The 16,513-nt window shown below is 35.7% G+C and overlaps 2 protein-coding genes across 4 annotated transcripts; one reads left to right on the forward strand and one right to left on the reverse strand.

Annotated features, from left to right (window-relative positions):
* The first annotated feature begins 1,850 nt into the window (after window positions 1-1,850).
* Window positions 1,851-7,601, forward strand: HIRA (histone chaperone HIRA-like protein). Of its 2 annotated transcripts, none has more exons than XM_086660206.1 (10): window positions 1,851-2,484; window positions 2,802-3,077; window positions 3,179-3,430; window positions 3,518-3,915; window positions 4,014-5,055; window positions 5,382-5,592; window positions 5,692-5,932; window positions 6,051-6,173; window positions 6,776-6,887; window positions 7,084-7,601. In XM_086660206.1, exons 1-10 carry the CDS (start codon window positions 2,377-2,379, stop codon window positions 7,420-7,422), a joined length of 3,102 nt encoding a protein of 1,033 aa, XP_086516332.1. In that variant the 5' UTR covers window positions 1,851-2,376; the 3' UTR covers window positions 7,423-7,601. The 2 variants fall into 2 exon arrangements, with proteins under 2 accessions (XP_086516332.1, XP_086516333.1); XM_086660207.1 differs by having other exon boundaries at window positions 1,887-2,484; window positions 3,176-3,430.
* A 242-nt stretch (window positions 7,602-7,843) lies between these two features.
* Window positions 7,844-11,735, reverse strand: LOC147558512 (uridine nucleosidase 1-like). Of its 2 annotated transcripts, none has more exons than XM_086660208.1 (9): window positions 11,357-11,735; window positions 9,929-10,044; window positions 9,777-9,836; window positions 9,190-9,372; window positions 8,985-9,089; window positions 8,679-8,775; window positions 8,493-8,600; window positions 8,236-8,371; window positions 7,844-8,164 (listed from the first exon to the last, which is right to left on the reverse strand). In XM_086660208.1, the coding sequence occupies exons 1-9, from the start codon at window positions 11,433-11,435 to the stop codon at window positions 8,056-8,058; spliced, it is 993 nt and encodes a 330-aa protein (XP_086516334.1). In that variant the 5' UTR covers window positions 11,436-11,735; the 3' UTR covers window positions 7,844-8,055. The 2 variants fall into 2 exon arrangements, with proteins under 2 accessions (XP_086516334.1, XP_086516335.1); XM_086660209.1 differs by having other exon boundaries at window positions 9,929-10,098; window positions 10,157-11,572.
* Window positions 11,736-16,513: the final 4,778 nt, after the last annotated feature.

A 16,513-nucleotide genomic window follows, 5' to 3' on the forward strand; every position in this document is an offset into this window, starting at 1 on the left:
GATAGATGTAATAATTAGAAAAATGCCCATTGTTTTGGGAAGGCCAGACTTGTGACATATAAAATCACTACACTTATTACATGGCATTGATGCATCATTGAGGATACAACACAAATGAATGAACTCCTCTTAACTGCCATGCTCGCCACAACCCTGAAAGGTTAGAGCACCTCCCGTGCAAAACTGAAAAAATAAAAGATTTCATTAATCTTGTGTGTCAAATTTCAGTTGAGATTATCATTTTATGTGATGAAATATGGATCTTCCAGTTTTGGTGTCTCTGGTGCAAATCTCTGAAGTTGTTTTAATTTATGTGGGAGGATAAGTTTTGTAAAAAAAAAGTTATTTCGAAGATATACGAAGACTTGATTTCTATTGCCTAAATTTGTAAAATAATGAGTTAAGACATCTCTATTTAACTACGGTCACATTATCTTAAAGACTAAACTAAATTTTACATTAGATATCATTTTTAAGAAAAACTGTAAAAAGCCTATGTGACGATTATAGTTTTTGAAATTGAGTGTTGCATTGGATGATTGGAGGTGCTCTTATATCTACTCTTAAAGACAAATTTTGGAGATAAATAATTTTTACCAATAGTTAAACCGGTTACATGTGACTTGAGGCAAAGATGCAAAACAATACATTAAGTAGTTAATATCCATCTCATCAAAAAAAAAAAAAAAGTAGTTAATATCCATAATGGAAAATTCTCAAGGTTGCCACTTTGGCGCATTAAGGAAAATCTTCGCGGCATACAGACTTTAGTCAACACGAGTTGACCTAAGGACATCTTCATTTTGGGTCCAAAATTGAATTTTTTTATACTTTGTCGCCTAACCTTCATCTTTACTACAACAACTTCCGTATTTTCGACCATCACCATTTTCGGACACCAAACACCACCAATTTTTTTCTCCACTCTCTCTCTCACTTCTCTGTTTTTCTCTCTACTGAGCAAATCTGAGATCTACTAAATAATTGCTTATGTCAAGAACTGATTTGTAAGAAATGATTGTAAAAGAACATCATCTACGAATATTATACAGATGCTTGGTTGATTTTTGAAAGACCTGTTTTTATGATTTAGGCATCCATGGGAATAGGTCTTAGGGTTAGAACTCCTTCGATTTAACGCCCTTGTTTGTTGCTCACTCAACAATTTACACACATTGTTTTGGCAATTCTTTATAAAAATGGCAGGGTGCATTCGGGTTTCCAAAACATACTTTCTCTTCTCCAGTATTTACATTACGTAGCTTTAATCAACTTCAAGTCTGCAAGAGGCATTCTTCCTAAAGAAGTAATGGCAGATTAGATGTGAGATCTGTTGTGACTGTTGGGTACAGAGGGAAAGAAAGAAGAATAAGAGAGAGTAGCAGAGAAGTGATGGGGAGTGGAGGTGGTCGAAGTTAGAGTTCATTAAGATTAATGGACAAACCAAAAAAGAATGAATTCTTTTTTAGCCCTCTAGTTGTGACGAACTTCCTTTTTGACACTAGAGCGAGAGAGATAGCGAGAGCGAGAGAGATAGCGAGAGCGAGAGAGAGAGAGAGAGAGAGAGAGAGAGAGAGAGAGAGAGAGAGAGAGAGAGAGAGAGAGAGAGATAATATAGGCTTCAATTGAAGAGAAAATAGTAAGAATAAATTTTAGGGAGAATAATAAAAAATCAGATATTGAAGTTAAGTGACAATTTTATAAAAAAGAGAGTCATTTTTGAATACTTGGAAATAATGGAGCCAAAAAAGAAGCTGGTCACAAATTAAGGGGTCGAAAAATAAAACAAATAACTCTTAAAAAAAATTTAATTTTTGGACTGAAAATGAAGATGCCCTGAGTTGATACTTGTTGACTAAAGTCTTCATGCCCTTGGACTTTTCTTTATACCCAAAACCGCGGCTATTCTTAAATACCTGCTATGCTTTCTCAAAATCGTATGTTACTATATTTCTCGAAATATAAACCCTAAGGATTAGCAAAAGCTAACCAAAGGCACCAAAAATTGCAAACCCTTAGGACCAAATAGGGTCTCCTTGTTTCTTTGGTGCCTTCCTTTTCTCATTCTAGTTTTGTCTTCGCCATGTTTAATTTATCCAAACCTTTCTTCTAAGCTTCCCCACCAATATTTTAGGCTTTAGGATTCTGGGTTTTGAATTTTTACCGATTTCATAAAAAAAAAAAGAAGAAAAAGGAAATAGAAGAAGAGTCATACTCTGTCATTTTATTTTCCTTAATTTCTAGGGTTCTTGACTTAAATCAAGATAGATGATTTTTTTCCTAAATAACCCATTTAGGAATCTTGTTTTTTAGTTCGATCTAGATTTCCGTTTTGGAAGTATAGAAAGATAAGTGGGTTTATACTTATTAGTAGATATGATTGCAGAGAAACCCAGTTTTGTTAGACATGAAGGAGTTCAAATTTTCTCTATTGATATTCAACCAGGTGGACTTAGGTTTGCAACTGGTGGGGGAGATCACAAGGTAGGTTTTTTCTCTTTTGGGTATTTTTACTTTTTTCGACTTAAACTAGTTAGAGTCTTCCTTTTTCTGTTTTTCAATCAACCCAAACTTCAAAAACCACCCATTTGTTTAGCTTTTGTTTTAGTGCCTCAGTTACTGTTGTTTCTTGACCTAATTGAGCTTCATATCTGAAATCAGTTCATTCATTGGTTTAATTTCTTATATGTAATCTACTCTGCAACTTAAAATCTAACAAGGGTAATTTGTATAAACTTGATACTGATATTATGTCATAGATGTAATTCAATTTAGCTTCTGAACTACTTATTTGCTTTCAGATACGAATATGGAATATGAAATGTGCATCTAAGGAGATAGAAGATGAGAAGTCGACCCAGGGATTGTTGGCGACACTCCGAGATCACTTTGGATCAGTTAACTGTGTCAGATGGGCTAAACACGGCCGTTATATTGCATCGGGTTCTGATGATCAAGTGATTCTCATCCATGAGCGAAAACCAGGGTCTGGTACGACTGAATTTGGAAGTGGAGAGGCTCCAGATATTGAGAACTGGAAAGTTGTTATGACTCTGAGAGGACACACTGCCGATGTGGTAATCAAACTGCTTCAGATGTAATTTACTTAGTTTTATGTACACAACATTTTCACTAGCTTTGATCTAATCAAGGATTTTTGATTTCATGCTTGAAGTAGGTGGATCTTAATTGGTCTCCTGATGATTCAATACTAGCAAGTGGGAGTTTAGATAACACAGTTCATATCTGGAACATGAGCAATGGCATATGTATAGCCGTTCTAAGGGGTCACTCGAGTCTCGTCAAAGGAGTGGCTTGGGACCCCATTGGTTCCTTCATCGCAAGTCAATCAGATGACAAGACTGTCATTATTTGGCGAACAAGTGATTGGAGTCTCGTCCATAAAACAGATGGGCACTGGTCAAAATCTGTAAGTTCTTGCAAATCCCGTGCCATGTTTTTCATAATTATTGTGGTCGTGTAATGTGAACTCATAATTTTTTGATGGGCATTTCAGCTCGGATCAACCTTTTTTAGAAGGCTTGGATGGTCACCTTGTGGCCATTTTATCACCACAACTCATGGTTTTCAGAAGCCAAGGCATTCTGCGCCTGTGCTAGAGAGAGGAGAATGGTCTGCCACCTTTGACTTCTTAGGACACAATGCCCCTGTGATTGTAGTTAGATTCAACCATTCCATGTTCAAACGGAATTCAACAGATGCCCAGGAAGGAAAAGCTGCAACTGTTGGTTGGTCTAATGGTTCCAGCAAAGGTGCATCAAAAGAATCACTTCCCTACAATGTTATTGCAATTGGTAGTCAAGATCGAACGATAACCGTCTGGACAACTGGTGCTGCCCGCCCTCTTTTTGTGGCCAAGCATTTCTTTACACAGAGTGTTGTTGATCTATCCTGGTAAAATGGCAGTTAATCGTCACTTATTTTCGAGCTCTTTTAGTGAGATGACTTTCTTTCGCTATCTAAAATTTGTTTATTACATTTCTCTGAAACAGGAGTCCCGATGGATATTCACTTTTTGCTTGTTCTTTGGATGGGACAATAGCAGCATTTCATTTCGAGGTTAAAGAGATCGGGCAAAGGTTAACTGATGCTGAGTTGGATGAATTGAAGAGAAACCGTTATGGAGATGTTAGAGGCCGGCAATCCACTTTAGCCGAAAGCCCGGCACAGTTGTTGCTAGAAGCAGCATCAGTTAGTCAATCCGCAAACAAAAAAATGTCTTCCAGTGTTCAACAGAAGAATGCACAAGAAAAATCTCGTGGGGATTCGGCGGTTTCTAATGTGAATCAGGCACTTCCAAAGGCAACAGACCATGGAAAGAAGGACATGGCTGTGATAACTGAGGGGTTAAATAAAGTGGCCGCCTCTTCCAAGATTTCAAGTCCTGTAAAGCAAAGGGAATATAGGAGGCCTGATGGTAGAAAGAGAATTATTCCAGAAGCCGTTGGAGTTCCAGCTCATCAGAATATTTCGGCTGGGGATGAATCTATCGATTTTCCTTCCATTGCCCCGGATCAACAAAATGACAATAACAGGTTGGTTCTTGCTGATGGTGGGGCTAGAGAAGCTTCTCTGAAGAGACCATTCAACAACAACTCCGAAGCCAACAATGTAGTGGGCAAATGCAGCAGCTGTGGAGTAAAAGAACGTGTGGGTGTTTCTGCTAGGGCAGCCATTACAGAGAGCCTGATCATTGAAAAAGTTTCAGCTTCTAAGAGTTCAGAAGGAAGGATCAGTATAGAACAGTCGGGGATTGTGAAGGCTTTGGATTCTCAATCTTCCAGTCTTTCAATTAGAGTTTTTAATCAGGAAGAAGGGGCTGATAGCTTGCCAGTCTGCCTCGAGTCACGCCCTGTCGAACGATGTCTGAATGATTTGGTTGGAGTAGGAAATGCAAGTACTAGTAAAGAAACTGAGGTTACTTGCAAGCGAGGGGATAAGATTCTCTGGTCTGATAGAATGACCGGAAAAGTTACTGTCTTGGCTGGAAATGCTAATTTCTGGGCTGTTGGTTGTGAAGATGGCTGTCTACAGGTAATTTAACAGTTTCCTTCCTATATTTCGTTTCAAGCTCAGACTTCTAGTAAAAGTCTTGACTTTCATCATTTAAAAAATAACCTGCTAGGCTGCAACTTAATTCTTCAATGACATGCAAAAGCACCAAGGAAACTTGATTTTATAAATTATAATTACAACTTTGCGATAGTCAGAAGGATTTTCACTAATAATTTCTGGTCGATAAGGATTTTAGAGTAGAACAATACAGTAAGTCGGTATTAATATTGGTATTACTGTATCGTCTTGCTTCGTCGGGTACAAAAGGTATATTAGTATTCTTTTTCTTCTTTCTCTTTTCGAAGGTTTACACAAAGTGCGGAAGGCGAGCCATGCCAACAATGATGATGGGATCTGCTGCAATCTTCATAGATTGTGATGAGAGCTGGAAGTTGATGCTTGTTACGAAGAAGGGAGCAATATATGTATGGGACCTCTTCAATAGAACATGTCTCCTTAATGACTCACTCACTCCTTTGATTACCTCTGGACTTGATTCATCTACCAAAGATTCAGGTATAATACAGAGATCTAGCAAAAAAATATTGCTATTTTCTCTCAAGAGTTACCTCTGAATGTTCGGTCAATTTGTTTCTCTTTGTTCTCTTTTTTCAGGCACAATTAAAGTCATATCTGCAAGGTTTTCAAAATCTGGTTCCCCACTTGTTGTTCTGGCAAACCGCCATGCCTTCCTATTCGATATGAGCCTGAAATGTTGGCTGAGGATAGCAGATGATTGCTTTTCAGCATCAAATTTCGTGAGCTCTTGGAATTTCGGTTCGAGTGAAAGAGGCGAACTGGCTGCACTTCAGGTGGATGTGCGGAAGTTCTTGGCCAGAAAACCGGGTTGGAGCAGGTAAACGTGATTAGTGTCTGCTAATAGTTATGTGGTATTTGAATTTGCATTTTCATCTTTAGTTAATTAAAATTGGTAATCTTGCATTGAATTTACCTAAACATGACTATGGGTTCAGGGTTACCGACGATGGAGTTCATACCCGAGCTCATGTGGAGGCCCAGTTGGAATCGGCTCTAGCGTTAAAGTCCCCTACTGAATATCGTCAGTGCCTACTGTCTTATGTGCGTTTTCTAGCAAGGTTAGTGAGTACCCTTTATATTTGATTTGCGAAGGATCCTTAATTTCTTTTGCTGATATTGATGCATCTTAGATTAGAATCTTCTGGTTTCTTGTTGGGACTATTTATGTCATCATTGCCGACGTTATTTTCAATGTTCTGGCGGACTTCCTGCTGTAATCTTATATCCATAATTCCTTTGGAGTTCTTATAGAATGAGTGGTCATGGCCCGAGGGCCTCAATGGTGTCAAAAAACAATATAACCTGTTAGCTGCAATCTTATTTCGGTATTTGTAGATGCATTACTCAGTAGGTTTCTATTTTCTTTTTGTTTTTGGAAAAACCTGGATCACATAGTAAAATGATAAGAAGAGTGGCAAAGTGACATGTGAACTTGTGAAATTTATCCGAGTGAGATAACTCGCATCAAGCCGTCATTATTAAGAAATTACATAACCTATTGTTATTTGTGAATCTTTATGCATCTACACGTAGTTTTTGAAAATAATATTATATAATGGCCCAAATTTTCACCCAGAGAGCCCGGGTGGCCAGACCCGAGTTCGATGTCAACTGCTTAGGCGAATATCTCCAGCAATTACATACTACTATTTTTTTGCAGAGAAGCAGATGAATCCCGTCTACGTGAAGTATGCGAGAACTTTCTTGGTCCTCCAACAGGGATGACTACATCTTCAGATCCCAATAACCCATCATGGGATCCATGTGTGCTTGTAAGAATTCTACTCTCTTTAATGTTTTTAGCTTTAATGTTTCTTCCTACTAATCCTAAATATCTCAAACACACCATAGTTGTTCGATTTCCGTATTATATTTTCGTTAGTTATAGTACTCATTGAAAATGTATCTGCTTGGACTGTTTTGGTGATTCCTATCGATGTTTCTCAGTAATATCTCAATCATCTGCAGGGAATGAAAAAACACAAACTACTGAAGGAAGATATACTTCCAGCGATGGCGTCTAATAGAAAAGTCCAAAGGTTGCTAAATGAGTTCATGGATCTCCTTTCAGAATATGAAACTAATGAAACTAATCTGGATCGATCAGAACTTGAACCTCAAAGAACGCATCAAACAGAGTCCACCTTAAACGACAAAGACCAAGTGGCTCCAACATTGCCAGCAGAGAAATTAGATCCTGCTCCACCGGCAGATAGAACTGATCCTATTCCTACTGCACCAGCAGATCAATGCGATCCCACCCCACCAGAAAAACTGAATCTTGAAGTTCAGATACGATCTACCTAATTCAGAAGCACATCTTTGAAGTCTTCAGACCAACCTCTCATGTCTGGATTTGCATGTGATTGTTTCTTGTTAATGTCTCGAGATATTAAAGCTCACAAAACATCGTTGGAAGTAATTTCCGAGATTGTAACTAAGTTATGTACTACAGTACTAGTTATGAAATTTTTACAGTTTATCAATTGTGGGTTTTTGGGTTGTTACAGGCATCAGATTTTTGGAGGTTTCTTCTTTTGTTTAAAATGTGCTGTTCTTTTTCTTTGTTGCAAGATTTGAGGTAGTGGAGAAATAATCCCCTAAAAAGACCTCACTCAGTTTTATTCTCTTTGCTCTTCTGTGTATTTTCATATCAATCTCAATATCTGGATCTGATCTGCTTGTTGGCCATCCTCTTTCTCTAATACAAGATATGCAAGTTTCGGATGTTCGAAGATCAAATACATTAATTTGATGAACATGGGCTCGATATATAATAAACTAAACTATCAAGGAGTCCAACATACGAGCCCACTCAATTGCAAGAAAGAAAATCGGAGTAAAATAAAAACATGGATTTGAGCTAGTAACTGAAGTACATCCGACCTTCGAATTCTGTTCGTTTGGAGCGCTCGTGGTGTATATCTGTACGTCTGGTTATCATGGTTTCATTAACAGGTTCTTAATATGTGCAATAACTTCGTCTGCGTCAACTGTCCATGCTACTGAGATAGGCGAATAACCTGTCCAAGGATTGCTTGTATTCCATCTGCATCAAGTTATTTTTGTTTAAATCATTGTTCAAAAAACAAAATAATCTGAGAAGTTAATGAAACGTACGTTTTTAGTCCCTGGTCCATTAGGGTATGCCCCACACAAATGCCCTGTGTCTCAACCCTTACCACACCCTTCTTGTAGGTGAAAAGATCAGGCCGAACTAGTGCCACGAAGCTGACAGGATCATGGAGGAAGATCCCTGTAGAAAGCATCTTAAACTAGTTAGTCCACAAACGGTCACGGAAATACCACAAGGGGATAGGACACTGAAAAAGAATTTAGATGGTGATACGGTTAAAGGTGCAAATGAGGAAATTTACCACAAAAACCATCTGACTTCACATGCCAATCTCTGTAAAATTTAATCATGTCGCTTAGTAATTGAGCATGTCTTCCTTTTGAAGTTCGAAGATCAGATAGATCTTCATCTGCGGAATGTGGGGAAGTTCATGAGTAGGCTGACACATTTTATAGAGAAAATGAATATGTATGGGGCGATGGTGTACCTGTTAGTGTGCATTGTGTGGTAATGTTTATGCCAACAACGACGATATTTGCCCCAGAAGTGAACACAACATCAGCTGCCTCTGGATCTCCATATATCTGCAAGCAAAGATATCATCCACTATATCACCAAGTTCATATAATTGAACCCCCGATTATTTGGTCGGGGAACAGAATCGAAGTAGGAATTGTCAAATTGAACTCAACAAGGAGTCTAGTTATAGTCTTGATGATTAGAAAACGATCAATACAACGGGGACACTCAATTTTTGGTTACTTGAAAGACGAGAAGGAGAATCAGTATTTACATTAGCTTCGGCGGCAGGATTGACATTTCCCAGTGCAAAGAAAGAACCACCAAGTATAACTATTTTCTTCACCTTGCTTGCGAAGGATGAATCACTTTTGATAGCCTAATCCAGAGAAAGAGAGTCAATGATCTTTTCACCATTGAATCATAAAAACAAGAGGATATGTTTCATGGAGCTACAAAAAGCTAACTCTTATACTTACCAAAGCCAAATTTGTTAATGGTCCAAGTGCTAGTATAGATACTTCATCGGGGAATTCAGAAACCTTATCAACTAAAAATTCTACAGCAGTCTTCTCACTTTTCTTTCCTTTAGGAGGATGTAGGGATAAGTTCCCGACTCCATCATCACCATGAGCAAAGTCAGCAACACGAGGCTCTCCTCCCTGAAATTTTTGTACAACTTTAATTCTCTAAATCAGACATTAAACAAATTTGGACGAGGAGTCTCACAAAAAATATGCATGTGATGGTCGACTAAAGGAGCTACCTCTTCTTACCGATTTTTTTTTTCATTAAGCATCAGTACTTTATCACTTTAAGAATTTATTCGAAGGTAGTATATAATGATAATTCATTCTACAACAGGAATCCGTTCCTAAAGTTAAAGTGTCTCTGATAGTTTAGTAAAGTTGTAAACAAGATTTGAGACAATCTCCAGAGAAAATTTTAGAAAATTAACGAGGCATTTTGGTTATACGTAACTAGCAAATATAGTATAATAGTTTCGATGAAGAAGGTTAATTTCTGAAACAGATGAACCATATCTGGACAAGCAATAAGGCCTTACCTTCAGAGGCTCGTAACTTCCTTCCGCCACTGGAACATCAGACCGTCCTGCTACCTCACACTATCCTTACGAAATTTGAAAAATGTTATTGAAGATAACTAACATTGATGACAAGTATAAGAAAATTCTGATTCGAAGAAGAATATAAATACCAAAAGTAATGCATTTCGAGTGGCATCCTTGGTGGTGACGTTACCAAAAACTGTTGTCAAACCTAAAACTTCCAACTCTGGTGTTTGAAATGCCATCATTATAGCCATGCTATCATCTGCAAATGAAGATAGATCCTTTACAAATGCTATATCTTTTTCCTTTGGACATTCTACAACAATACCCAAAAAGAAAGAGAAAAAGAAGAACAGGAATACAAGTGCAAACACATGAATAAACATCACCAAATGCATCTACTTCATTCAGTATTTATGAAAAGCTTGATTTCGAAACACACCTCACGTTATATTCTCACACATAATAACTTTGAACACAGAAGGAAAGCTTGGTAAAAAAACATTACAGTATCTATTTTCTAAAAAAACCACCTTCTTCAAGACTTCAACTATAAGAAGTTATAGCAGACAATATCGTTGAACGAATATTGACAGCTGATATCAAGTAGTTCTAAAAACCAGTTTTAAGTTTTAACCATACGATACCCATTTTCTACAACAGAAGTCTCTCAATACTTTAACGACTTCGAATTACATTCAAATATCCAGATAGTTCAGATCCAATTTAAGAACAAACACATTCTTGTGGTTCAAAGCATACAATTCTCTTTACTAAATATACAAGGTAAAAGTATAGAGAATCGTCCACAATGTGCATTTTAGGCGAAAAACTGCGATTATCACCCAAATAAAGGAAGATAATTAGAGACCAACAAGGTATAATTAAGGCATATTTACTTCAAAGATGAACTCCGTAACATGGATTCGGAGCTCGTATGTAATTATCGGGTGTAATCTATCTTAAAAACTAGCATAGTCAAATAATTGAAATCTATTAATCCAACACTACAAAGTAGCATCACTAGCAAACTAGGTCAACTTCTCATGCTCAAAGATGAGAAATTTATGTAATCCCACAAAATGGGAAACCCCATGGTTTCACCTAATAAGATGCAAAAGCAAGTCAATAACCAAATAATATACACAATGAGGTTTTTCAAGGTACCAAAAAGAAAAAAAAAAAAGAACAAACTTCATATGGGATAAACCTAGGGATCTTCATTATCTAGGAATTGAAGAATTACAAATATTTTACACATTTTAAGCAAATCCCATCAAAATTTCTTCAAGGAAAAAACCATATTCTTCATTGATAAACAAACACATTACACCAATTTTTGTCAAAAATCTATCAATCAAACTAGAATAGGGACAAAATCTGAACCATTTCCCACCTCTATTTTTTTTTGGCAAAAAAATGATTAAAATCTTTAGAAGCAACAACAAATAAAGAAATTCAATCAATTTTCCAAAACAAAATGAGTTGAAAATTTTAAAAAGAAGAAAAATCATCTAAGATGAAAAAAGAAAGAAATAGTAAAATTTGGGTAAGAAAAAAAAGGGGATTCTTACCAATTCCGGGATCTGTATCAATGATGATCTTTTCAGGTATAGAAGAAGAAAAAGAGAAGCAGCTACTGTTCTCTCCCATCACTTTCTCTCTCAACTTTACAATTTTTGAATAATTTTTCAAGAACAAGAAAGAGAGAGAGAAAGAAAATAGAGATAGAGATAGAGAGAATTGAAACTTCAGTTACCGACTACAATTACGACCTTCTCTCTCTCTCTATTTATTGGGTTTCCCCAGTTGTATTAGGTAGGCGGGAGTCTTTCTTTACCAATGATAATTTGACACGTAGATCTTGATTAACTGAGTTCCACGTAAGCCTTTTCAGTAAGGAAGGAAGCCTAATAGAAGGTTTTGTTTTCACAATGCACTAATATTGCCTTTTTTTTTTTTTGAATTGGTAAGACACTAATATTGCCTTTGTTCATATAGTATTTAGACCAAAAACAAGATCCAATGGTCGAGCTTGAGGATTAAGAATCAAGACAATGAATTAGTTTCCTGTATTAGATATAATCCTTATGAAACTACGATACTTAAAATGCATGCGAATATGATTTCAATGTAATAAAATAACGATTTACTTTAGTCATCGAATCGTAACTGTTCTATGCTCACTAATGAGCGTGAGATCCTCTCTACAAAAAGTAGGCGAGAGGTCTACAGACTGGAAGTGACATTTTTGTTTCTTCACCTCTTCGACACAAAACACGAGAATTGTATTGAAATACAACGTACGATAAAACACATATTTAGGTAGTACGATAGTTTATAATGTATTATGAAAAAATCAGAATTTCTGAGAGAGAAGATTCTGAAAACAAATACGGAGTATGATCGTTTTGATAAAAAGAGAAACAAAATTTTATGAAATTATACATCGAAGTTTTGTGAAACAATAGAAATTTTTACGGGAATTTACGAAATTTCACAAGTAGAGAGCTATTTTAGTTTTTTTTTTTTAACACCCAATATATTCCAAACGAAAAAGTTTAGACCTTACAGACTCGGGGACTAAACCATAAATAACAACACGGGTAAAACAGAAAGGATTTACAAATCCGGGGGTAAAATGGAATTGACCAAGTTGTGGGGTTCCACGTTGTTCGACCGGTTACAATAGGTCAAGGACACCTGTCTATCCTGAGCAACCACTCTGATTCTATTAATATCGTTGATGTAGCGCCACGGAGGGTCTAAATCAACGGTCGAGATAAGGGTGATTAAAACCCTAGCATCGCCCTCTATAAAGGAGGCTTCTTCTCCCAACTCTGCCGCTAATTCTAACCCACAAAGCATTCCCTGAATCTCACTAAACAGAGGGGATTTGGGTTCAATTAATCTTGATATTGAGCTAATCACCTCCCCCTTCCAATTTCTTGCTACTGCTGCGCAAGAGGCGATATGTTCTCTGTACGACCCATCAAAGTTTATCTTCAGTTTTCTTTGTGGTGGAGGGATCCAATCATGAACCTGCATCAGAGAGTTAGAAATCGAAGAATCAGCTATTTTAGACACATACCTTAATGATTCTTTGATCGTCCACCAACATCTTGTTAGATCTGGTTGCTTTTGTTGATAGTGAAGCTCGTTTCTGGTTTTCCACCAACCCCACCAAAAGTATGTAAGGTTAAACCATTCTCCATCATCTGTTCGATTTGTATTAAGGATATATGCTAGGGTCGTTATTGGATCAACTTCAATGTGGTGCAGATGAGTGGATCCAGCGATGTGGAGTAGCAGAGAGGTATTTTAGTTAGAAACAAGTCGGAGACCTCTCAAACCTCCGACCAATTATTTTCCCTAATAGTTTTGTTTTAAACCGATATTTCATCTATTTTTGTTAAATATGAAAGAATTATCTATTTGGTAACACATAATAGATTGTATTGTAGAATTACTCTTTCATCTTCAATTCAATCAATTAAATAAATATTAAGGCCGATAAGAATGCTGCCTTATACAACTAATTAGACCAGTACAATAATGTCAATTGTTAAAATAAACTGAAAAAGGTCCATTCACATGCTCCCATGTGGATTGTATTATTGTTCATAACTCAATTAAGCACATGACTTACAAGTTGAGGAATATAACCTATTTTAGTTCAGATCACGATATTATTCACCAAAAAACGTTTGGATCTTGATCAAATTAATTATTGATAAAACTAGTTAACCATCACCCTCAATTATACAAGTCAATTTTTTTTTTCTGTTTCGAGAAAGCCATTTGTTTTGAAAACAAATTTGGGATTAGTCACGCGCCAAGATGTCAATGCAAATCTCAAAAACTTATGAGTTGATTTGAAGAAAACCTTTGAGATGTTCCCACGATTTTGAACAAATCCCCTTTGGCCCACAGGGCCAGTCCTGATTTTTTAGTGGCCCGAAACGAGCTAAGAAAATATGACCCTTATACTATATGCAAATAAAAAATCGTATTATTCTAGAATAACTTTCAAATAGTTCAAAATTTTGGCTGTTCAATCTGTTATTTATCTCTCTCGATGCAAGACGTTCAACACTTTTAGTTCTTAGAACAAATCAAACCCATCTATATCATATAACCTGTATAAAAGTTTTAAAAAAAGTACTCCCTCCGTCCCATTTTGTTTGGTTGTTATTCCTTTTATGGATGTCCCAAAATGTTTGGTCACTTTCCTTTTATAACATTCATTTAATTATTAAAATGATGCAACTTCCAAGACTACCCTTTAGTTTGAATACCATTCAAAGGTTCTAATTGGTTCTACGCTTTTACCAATGTTATATTTAATGAAATATTCTATATTAAATGAGGGTATTTTAGGGAAAGTCTTTATATTTGTCAACAATAAATACCAATCCATAATAAGTTGAATTCCCCAAAACTACAAACAAAATGGGACGGAGGGAGTACATGAATCTCTTAAGGCACTATAGGAGTTTAACTTATTTCGAAATTGAATGTACGTGTAATGTCGTATCATACTTATCGTCATTGATAACAAAATGAGCATAATATGCACGATAACTGTCTACCATAGTTATCCAAAAAATACCCAAAATTAATCATTGTTGTGTCTCTCATTATTTGATCAATAATGTCCCAAGGTCTGATATTTAAAATGACTCTTGTTTATTTATTTATTTATTTTTTTCAGAAACTTATCTATGTCCAAATTAGAGAGAGAAAAAACAGTAGTAAATTAAATCTTATTGCATGATAAATTTATTAATTATAATCTATAAATAAAATTCCTTTCAACAACAACAAAAAAAAATCTATAAATAAAATTTATTACATACTACGTCTTTACATATATAACATATCAAATTAGGATGTGACTGAATTAAGTGTTTAGTTAGTTGATCACATAAGTTTAGGGCTTTGTTATTGTTTATCGGTAATGGTAAAACAATTACATAAAATTAAACAAATAATCCACAAATAGGGACTTTTACACGAATTTTGGGATTTTATGAGTTAAGTATTATATTGTTATTAGTAATTAAAAAAATAACTACAAAGTGTACAATGATGAAAAAGATTATAGAGAGATGAAAATAATGTAAGACGCTTCGAATAGTAGTGATCTGGTTTGGTTGGGGGAAGAGAGGAGAAAAAATTGAATGTTATTGATGTTTGTCTTTTGGTTGTTGTGGGGCCCCAAAAAAATTGAAGTGTTAGAAAAGAGGGAAAATATGTGGCCCATTCTTCTAGTGGTGTCATTAGGGTGGACTTTAAAATCTATTGTAAAAAATTTGAGTTCAACATTTTTTCTCTTAAGAAACAAAATCTGGAGGGCCTTTAAAATGTGGGGGCCCAAAGCAAGCCCACAAAGAAATCATGGGTGTGTTGGTACTAATAATAAGAATATACATGTCCACCACCTTTTGGTGTAACAGTTGGACACCCCTCTTAAGACCATGAGGTCGTAGGATCGAGTCTCGGTGGAAGCAGTTGCCATCAAGATTTATCCTATGTAATAGGCTATGAATAATGTAATAATTTGTCGGGCTTTAGGTCTCTTCGTTGTCGGGCTTTAGGCCCCTTTCATTCTCAGTTTAAATTAGGCGGTTATCGTGCTCATTACATCTCCATGATGCATTTATGCCTTGTAACGACTAACGTAGACCGTAGTCGAATTCTCAAAAAAATAAAATAGAAAAATAAAAAATAATAAGAATATACATAACCTAACTATACTCTAATAAGATGATGAATAATAATTTTGATTAGTTTTATTTTATTAGTGTTTTGGATTGGAAAATTTGATAAAAATTATCTATAAATTTTTTTTGTTGCGGTGAAAAAGGATCATTCAATTTCTTTTGTCGTCAGCTTCTTAGATACTTTTTTGCTTTGCAACACCTTGTCAGGGACGGCTCAGAAAGCCTAATGTTTTAGATTTTTATGTTAGTTGTGAAACAATAAAAACATCCTAAAATGTTCTATGCTATAGCTTGAGTTGTAGCTATTGGTTAAGGCTTTAGATTATGTGTCAGAAGTCAAGATTCAATTCCACGCATAAGCATGTTTTCACAGAAAAAAAATTCGAAGCGTTATATAGGGCCCCACCTTTTTACAAAAAAATAAATAAATTTTTAAGCGTTATGTAGGGCCCCAATTTTTAATGCCGCTTGAGGCCTCCCAAATGTTTAGGCCGGCGCTACACCTTGTAATAGCCTTGTGCAACACTTTGCGACAACTTTGCAACACTCGCGACATATTTGCAATACCTTGCAACAACTTTGCAAAAAATATTGGGAGTTTAACCAAACTAAGTAATTTCAACAAAAAAAAAAGAAAAACCAAACTAAGTAGAAATATTTGAGTTTTTAACAAAAAAAAAAATATAAATTTTTGGGGTTTTAACCAAAAACAAATATAACTTCTCTTTTTAACTTAAAAATGTTTAAAATTAGGTCTTCGGCTCAATTTCCTATTTTGAAAAATAGTTGTCTGGCACCAAAAGTTATTCATAATAACTAAAAAAACAAATAATTTTTTATATCAACTACAAGTTACCAAAATATTATGTGTAATGATACTTAAAATATAATTTAAAATCATATAGTTTAATTAGTAATTGGGTCGTTTTTTTTTTTTGGGTTCCAAAATACCCTCACACATTTTGAAGATGCATCAATACAATATAATGACTAACGTAAATCGGG

Source organism: Eschscholzia californica, unplaced genomic scaffold (assembly GCF_041429995.1).
Source record: "Eschscholzia californica isolate CP2 unplaced genomic scaffold, dmEscCali1.0.p SCAF_2, whole genome shotgun sequence".
Classification (NCBI taxonomy): Eukaryota; Viridiplantae; Streptophyta; class Magnoliopsida; order Ranunculales; family Papaveraceae; genus Eschscholzia; species Eschscholzia californica.

What these genes read in the sequence shown, in the direction of transcription:
- HIRA (XM_086660206.1), top strand. Translation starts at nt 2,377, where the DNA reads ATGATTGCAGAGAAACCCAGTTTTGTTAGACATGAAGGAGTTCAAATT. An exon ending in CTGGTGGGGGAGATCACAAG is followed by an intron (nt 2,485 to 2,801) that starts GTAGGTTTTTTC and finishes ATTTGCTTTCAG; the next exon opens with ATACGAATATGGAATATGAA. An exon ending in AGAAAACCGGGTTGGAGCAG is followed by an intron (nt 5,933 to 6,050) that starts GTAAACGTGATT and finishes CTATGGGTTCAG; the next exon opens with GGTTACCGACGATGGAGTTC.
- LOC147558512 (XM_086660208.1), bottom strand. Translation starts at nt 11,435, where the DNA reads ATGGGAGAGAACAGTAGCTGCTTCTCTTTTTCTTCTTCTATACCTGAA. An exon ending in TGATACAGATCCCGGAATTG is followed by an intron (nt 10,045 to 11,356) that starts GTAAGAATCCCC and finishes CTTCATTTGCAG; the next exon opens with ATGATAGCATGGCTATAATG. An exon ending in CACACAATGCACACTAACAG is followed by an intron (nt 8,601 to 8,678) that starts GTACACCATCGC and finishes CACATTCCGCAG; the next exon opens with ATGAAGATCTATCTGATCTT.